At 34.9% G+C, this 7808-nt stretch overlaps 1 protein-coding gene across 1 annotated transcript; it reads left to right on the top strand.

The window, feature by feature from the left end:
* Positions 1-580: 580 nt before the first annotated feature.
* LOC144575847 (putative xyloglucan endotransglucosylase/hydrolase protein 27) lies at positions 581-2588 on the top strand. Its single transcript, XM_078326092.1, has 4 exons — positions 581-906; positions 992-1092; positions 1174-1382; positions 1842-2588. The coding sequence occupies exons 1-4, from the start codon at positions 705-707 to the stop codon at positions 2320-2322; spliced, it is 993 nt and encodes a 330-aa protein (XP_078182218.1). The 5' UTR covers positions 581-704; the 3' UTR covers positions 2323-2588.
* The last annotated feature ends 5220 nt before the right edge of the window (positions 2589-7808 follow it).

Below are 7808 nucleotides of genomic sequence, written 5' to 3'. Positions count from 1 at the left end.
TGTAGCCTTGTTGTGGAGTAAATGTATGTATGTAACTTGTTAACTTGTGATTTGGCAGCATTTGTTTGTATTTACACTTTGCCAGTGAATCCAATGCGGAGAGACTAGAGAGCCTCTGTGTATTTATGTCAAACACGAGCACTCTTAACCCCACTGCGATCCGACCCCACAATTGTACCAAGTTTTGTCTAAAAAGATTTATTACTATTAATGGTACTCACAAGTCTCACCCTCTCCAATCAAATTAACTGGATACATCCATTCATTTCTTTCCCTGTACAAACCTAGCACAGGAACTTCTAACGTTTTAAAATTACTGGAGAAGTCTTTTTTTACAATTCTAAATATTCTAATAAATCCACCCAATAGGGTCCGAGTCTTACCCTCTGAGGTAACAAAATATTTGATTTTAAACCCTAACCGTTCGATCATGTCTAAGGATGTACGGTAGCTTTAATAATCGTGCCAAAGTAGATCGAACGGTCTAGATCTAAACTGAAAATTTCCTTTACCTCAGGTGATATGAATTAATAGCGCCTCTGGCCAATAAAAGGCTGTATATTATTCCCATTTCTTTTTCGCTCAAAAAGAGAGAGATTTGAAATAAGCAAACAGGAAACACTCACAGAGTCCGAGAAATCACGGAGGTACTAAAAGAGAGTATAGAGAGAGAGTAGAGCGGAGAGAGAGAGAGAGAGAGGGAGATGGGTTTCTCTGCTCCTTGCCTCTTCTGCGCCTCTCTACTTCTTCTTCTCCATCTCCAGTTGTCGAGTGCCATTAATGCACCTATCAAGAGCTTACAAACCATATCCTTCGATGATGGGTACACCCAGATATTTGGTGATTCGAACCTGATGCTTCTTCGCGATGGCAAGAGCGTTCATTTATCTCTCGATGAGAAAACTGGTAACTGATCCACTAATCAAAGTCTTTAACTTTTTTAATTTCTATCAACTTTTGTTATTTTCTTACCATTTTCTGAAATACCCAGGAGCTGGATTTGCTTCGCAAGACCTCTACCTCCATGGTTTCTTTAGTGCCTCCATCAAACTTCCATCTCACTACGCTGCTGGTGTTGTCGTCGCCTTTTATGTAAGCTTCCTTTTTTTTATCGATTGCTTTTGCATTGCTACAAGTTTTCATCTTTGATTGTATTTGGGATTTTATTTGTAGCTATCGAATGGGGATGTGTACAAGAGAACCCACGATGAGTTGGATTTCGAGTTCTTAGGCAATGTGAGAGGAAGAGAATGGAGGCTTCAAACCAATGTCTATGGCAATGGAAGCACTCGGGTTGGAAGAGAAGAGAGATACGATTTCTGGTTTGATCCAACCGATGATTTCCATCAATACTCCGTCCTCTGGACTCCTCATCAAATCATGTAAAATCTCTTACATTCTGATTCACATTTTCCTTATTTGGAAACTCAAATCTTATAGAAAATGGTGGCTAAGTTCTCTTTCAGTTTTTCTTTAATTAGTATCTCTTCTTTTATTAATGGCTAGGAGCAAATAGGATATAACCTTGTTTCAGCAAAGCTTGCCTCTTTAGTTAATAAATAACTTCAATTAGAGATGCTTTGCCTGTTTGGAACTTAGTTGTAATTAGATATGCTTTGCCTAAACAAGAAAGGGGAATCACTATCTTAAAATGAAATAACAAGGGGGTCCCGAATGAATACCACGGTCTAACTTACCTTCTTTGCCATTGCATCATTATATCATGTCACTAATTTGAAATAATTTCATTGTGTAGCATTTATAATCTCTATACTATCATGTTGCTGATTACATAGATGAATTTTGTTAATCATTACTTAATATATTAATTTTCATTGCAGATTTTACATAGATAGCACTCCAATTAGAGTAATAAAAAACAGCAAGGCCATGGGAAGCGCCTTCCCTTCTAAACCGATGTCTCTTTATGCAACAATTTGGGATGGATCGACATGGGCCACACTAGGTGGCCGGTACAAGGTAAATTATAAATATGCTCCTTTTGTTGCTGAATTTGCGGATTTGGTCCTTCATGGTTGTCCCGTGGACCCGTTAGACCCATTATCCTCTTGCGACAAGGGGTTTGATTTATCTAGTTTGGCCTCGACTGAGCTGTCAGTTCAGCAAAGGTCTGCCATGGACTCGGTGCGGGCGAACCACATGACCTATTCATATTGTCATGATCGAAAACGGTACATGGTTGCTTTGCCTGAGTGTGAGTTTGATACTGGCACAAGTCAGTTGTATGGAGATGATGGAACCAAATTCGGAGAGCGAAAGCATCGTCGTGGCAAGAGAAGTCGGAGTGAATCTTCCATTTGAAAATTGAAATGAATGATTGAATTTCATTAACTTATGTTAGATCATTGTGGGATAATTCAAAGATATGTATAGTGAGAGTATGAGATTCAGAGTAGAGGATGCCCGAATTTGAGATAGATGTTGTGATTTGTGGCAAGTTAACATATACAAGATGTGCATTTGTATCTGGGGGGGGGGGGGGGGGGGTACTGTTCTTTGGGCAAAGTTTGATGCACATAATATTTGTACTGGTTGAATTTCTTTTTAATTTAGCATTTGCTGTTAGCATTTAGTTTCTAATTTAAACCGTTCAATTTGATTTACTTTATGATGCATTTTACATGCAATTTTTTTGAGTTAATTTAGTATCGAGTCAAAGTGGTAAAAAATGAATGCATTAAATTTAACATAAAAATATATACATTTGACTGCTTGACTTGATACTAAATAAACTCGAAAAATCATAAATTTTGCATGTAAACGCACAACTAATAAAATAGATTGGTTTGAAGTCACAGTAGACTTTAAAATTGATATTATATATGTTGAAATGACATTGATGTCATACTGCGATTGTTTTTTTATAGATGAATATTATCATAATCAATTGAATTATTCCGAGAGAAGGGTTGTCTGTGAGAAACTTCAATTTAATCTTGACATCAAAATTTGATAGATCCAAAAATTTAAATAAAATATGTCTTTTTATAATTTAGATTGTATGTAATTTTAAAGTAAAATTAAAGAAAGATGCAATTTAAAATGATAAGAGGGTCTTGAATTCTCCCTATATTAAGGAGATGGTAACTTTACAGCTTGTTTTAGGGGTGCATAAAAAATTCGTAGTTCGTGATTCGATTCGAGTTTGATTCGAAAAAGTTCGAAAAAAATTCGATTCGAAATAGATTCGGTTTGAAATTAATTCAAACCAGTTCGATTCGAAATTAATTTAATTTCGAATTCGAATTTGATCAGATTCGATTCGAATAGGTTCGCAAATTTATTTGGTTCGAAATCTCCGAGTGTAACCTGGACCGTCCAATTATTTCTGATGAACATCTCTCCCTTTCTCGCTCTCACTATATACGATCCTCCACGTCAGACTCTATACCTTCTTCTTCTTTTTTAAAAATTTGGATATTTCTGCTTTTGAATACTCGACAAGTCTAATCTTGGGTGTTGTGCATAAAAATAGTAGAATATTAGCTTCAAACTCAAAAAAGCATAACATTTTTTGCTTTTGCTCAGTACTGCAGAACTCTCGCCCAAAGCCTTAGACCTAGCCGACTAAAAATCACGTTCTTTCAGAAAGCTCTCCTTCGCTCCCTCCTCTTTCTCTCCAGATTTTGCGTTCATACTTGATACTTATACTTGAGCTGTGATTGATTTCGCATCTCTCCCTCTCGCGTTGATAATTGATAGTTGACACTTGAGCGTTGATACAGATTTCGCGTCTCTCCCTCTCTTGTTAAATTCGCTTGATTTTTGCGCACATCCATAGAAGGAGAACGCTCAAGCTCGAGCTAAATTTTGTTGATTTTTTTTTGGATTTTCTGATCTCAATTCTTCCTACAATTTGTCTCAATTTCGAATCAAATCGAACTAGTTCGAATTATACCGAACCAAATTCGAACTGCCCTTTTAGGTTTGAAATCTATTTCAATTTCGAACTGGATTTGATTCGAAATTATTTCGAATTCGAATTCGAACTAGGGCAGATTCGATTTGGTTCGGTTCGTTTGCAGCCCTAGCTTGTTTGTTTGTTTTTGTTTTTGTTTCTTTTTCTTTGGTAATACTTTACAGGTTGTAATTTATAAGTCAGAATGTGAGAGAGAGAGAGAGAGAGAGAGAAAGAGACCTAGCGAACAATTTGCCGTTGCTCACTGCAATCTTTTGTTTCTATGTTATTCCTTCCTGACCCGCATGAAAATGCTACAGTGAAGCAATGTGGGGTTATAGAGAAGCACATGGCAATGAGCTTTGGGACATTCCACAGGAGGTGAAAACAGTTGTAGATGTGTGTGCAATTATTGTAAAAAATAGAGAGAATTATTATTCTTTGTAAAAATGTGATCAATTTGAAAAAAAGAAAGAAAAAAAGAGTTGATCAGTTCAATCAGATACATGATAGGTAAAGTGAATATTTTTAAAGAAGAAAGTAGTTCATAAAAATCCATTTAAAAGGTGTTTCAGTACACAGAAACTTTAATATTCGTGCTAAAGTAGATCAGACGTTAAGGATCTAAACTCAAAATTTAAGTTCGGTGATATGCGAACAACATCCCGCTGTTTTTTTTAAGTAAAATCAGTGCATTATATTAAGTCAGATTTGGCACAGATCCCGATCGAACGGTCTGGATTTAAACTCAAAGGGTGAGGTAATTGCAGAGGACCCGAACCGTCCAATCATGTGCTTAAAAACCTCAAATTATTATTATTATCATATAAAAGCCTGAAAAATATATTTAAATTAGGTATTTCAGGGTTTTTGCCCATACCTTCTGACTGTTTTTCTTGTTTGGTCAGTACAATTATCAGTCTTCTTAGTCAGAATCAAATAGGTAGCCGTTATAGGCTAGTGGATAAGGTCTAAATTAATAAAATACAATGAAACAGTGTGTGTTTTGGAAAATTTGGTGTGGATGATGTTGAAATGTCATTAATTATAAGTGCATAGTGCATTAGTGCTCTCTAGCTGGATTGCTCTTTTGCTTTTTAATAGGTCCCAGCTCAGCATGGGGGAGGTCCAGTTGTCAGTGACCGTTGCTAGCAAATTTTTTTTTTTTTAAAGTGAGACTACAGTACAGTATTATGTGTAGCATGTATTGATAATTGATTTTTCCCAAAATAAAATGTATTGATAATTGATCAGTACTTATATTATATATCAATATTTCTATTTTCAAAATCATTTAGTTGATCTTAATAGTTTAATATGATCTCTGTATTGTATGAAAATATATTTGTAGATCAAATTTAATACTTTTTATACCTTTTTATTATTTTTTTAGATAGGGAGAAAATCACTTTGACCTAAAAATAGAGACCATTTTTTTAGCAAAAAGAGGGATCCAATCCCTATATAATTTATTGATAATAATTGGTTACAGAATCAGATTTTAAAGATAGAGACCGATTTTTTACATACTAAAAAAAATAGTAATTTTTTAAATAAATATAAAATTTAGCTTACAAGTATATTTTTATATGGAGATAAGGAGATTATGTTGAAGAAGTTCAAATCAATTATTTAAATTTTAAAATAAAAATATTAATATGTAATACGGATCAATGGGCACTGTACATAGTACCACTGCCTCACTACTTTTGTTTTGTAGAACCTGGTTTCCCTGTCAAATCAACTACAAACAGTTGATTATCGATTAATTGCAGCGCACATGAATGTTAGCTGAAACCATTAATGAACTGTTAACATTCTGGTATATTGTGCAAATGTGCATAACAATAAATTCGAAGGGCTATTGTTAATTACATATTTGTCAGAAAAAAAACTGTGCATAGCAGAATTCTGTTTTATTTTTTTTTAGCTTGGATCATCTAATTTAAAATATGTTAGATAATTTATGATCTGATATATGTAATATTTGTTTCAAACCAAACAACCTGAATTGAAAAAGAAGACCAACAATTAAATCAATTATGTAATTCATAACGAAACAAATTGAACAAGGATAAATGGATCGCCATATTGAAACAATTTATTATTCATCTGTCATTCTATTTCGTTTCTGTTTGATAACATTTTTTGGAAGATTTATTCTTTCATTTTATTTGGAAAGAAATTCAAACCGCCAAACAACCCAAAATTACTTGTACCTTGTTCTTCTAAAATACTTTCATTTCTTTTTGAAAAAATTGTCGATTCATTAGTTCATTGACAAGAAGCTGCTCTGACAAGACGAACCTGTCCTTGTCTGAAAGCTTAATGTTATAAATTATAATGTAATGTATCATGCGTGTATGCATAGTGTTGTTCATTTGTGGGCTCCAGTTCCATAGCTGTAATACTAAGAGGCAAAGTCTGGTGAGAACCTTATTTTGGGCCCAATTATTTGGTACCATGCAACTAAATGCCTGTGTTTGTGGGCTTGCTCTTGACGTGGTTTGTTGGGACAACTTATGAAGTCATTTCTTTGCTCTGAGTTTTAGCACCCTATATTTATTGTATTTAATTATTCAAGGTTTCGATGCCACGTGAAGTGAGAGAAGTTGATACAATTTTATTCTAGAACTAAAAAAAATATTTGTCATGAATTTTCTTAAAAATACAAAAATCAAACTATTGATCCGGTCTAGAGTATGATGGTCTGAATCAATAGTTCAGTCACATTTCGAACCGAACTAGGTTTGATTAATTTAAGAACCGAGCTGATTTGATTCATTTCGAACGGAATTTTTTTCTGAATCAAACTCGATCAAATCACGAACTACGAGCTTTTTGTGCAACCTTAGCTATGTGAGACAGTGAGCTAGGAATTGATGCTTCTGTGATAGTGTGAGGTGACTCGCTGTACAAGTCGCTGCAGTCTCAGTCGAACAGGGAACAGCGGTCCCTTCGCTGAGCAGTATTTGATGCTAATATTTAATTAATCCCACTGTTAGGTTTGTAATAATATGGGCTACTTACTTCAGGTCAACAAGTTTAGTTCTCACTGTTAGTGCCGTTTTAATAACGACAATATGAACTAGCTACTCTTTGAGTACCTCAAAATCTAAAATATATATATATATATATACGAGTAGAACTAGGGAGTTCTTAAGCTCACCAAAGTATTTGGTAAGCTTAACTCCAAAATCCATCAAATATATTTCAAATGACGAATCCGAACCGTTGAAACCCGCTTACTTTACGAGTGATGAGTCTACATGTGAAAATTTTAAATATTCGAATTAATTTAGTATAAAGTCAAGCGGTCAAAAAATGTTCAAAAAATGAATGTACTAAAATTAATTTATTAACCTTCTAATTTTGACAAAATAGAGCTCTAACCACTATACTACTAATACATATTTGTTTATTATTGAGAGGAGCTAGATAATATAGAAACTTCTAAAAAAAAATACTAGTTAAATTTCAATGAAAATAATTAAAATTTTAAAATTATAGGAGTGACTTAGTTACCTTTCTAGTATATTAAGATCTACCTCTACTTGGTGCGACTGAAGTGCGCTTCAGCCCACGTGGTTGTACCAGTTGTAGTTTGCTTGAGCCTTCCATTTGGTGTCTAAAGTGCGCTTGTCAATAGGGATTGAATCGTCTGCTCCCCTGGGGCAGGAATTTTCTGCCCCCGAGTCACTGTTGGGTGGGCCCCCTAAATCCTAAACCCTAAACTCTAAACTCAAACTCTAAACCCAGCCCCACTCCGGCCCCACCCCGCAGTGACTGAGGGGGCAGAATTTTCCTACACCCCGGGAGGCAGGTGATCTGCTTCCTTGTCAATAACCTTGATTTTGGCTTCCATGCCATCCAAACGAGTGTTAATGGC

Source organism: Carex rostrata, chromosome 24, assembly GCF_964058835.1.
Source record: "Carex rostrata chromosome 24, lpCarRost1.2, whole genome shotgun sequence".
NCBI classification, from domain to species: Eukaryota; Viridiplantae; Streptophyta; class Magnoliopsida; order Poales; family Cyperaceae; genus Carex; species Carex rostrata.
The sequence above is the reverse complement of the archived record's forward strand: the minus strand, read 5'-3'. Positions and strand labels throughout refer to the sequence as shown.

Bases quoted from the DNA above. Each gene is read 5' to 3' on its own strand.
- LOC144575847 (XM_078326092.1), top strand. From the start codon at position 705: ATGGGTTTCTCTGCTCCTTGCCTCTTCTGCGCCTCTCTACTTCTTCTT. The intron at 907-991 runs GTAACTGATCCA...TGAAATACCCAG, and splicing joins ATCTCTCGATGAGAAAACTG to GAGCTGGATTTGCTTCGCAA. The intron at 1,383-1,841 runs GTAAAATCTCTT...TTTTCATTGCAG, and splicing joins TGGACTCCTCATCAAATCAT to ATTTTACATAGATAGCACTC.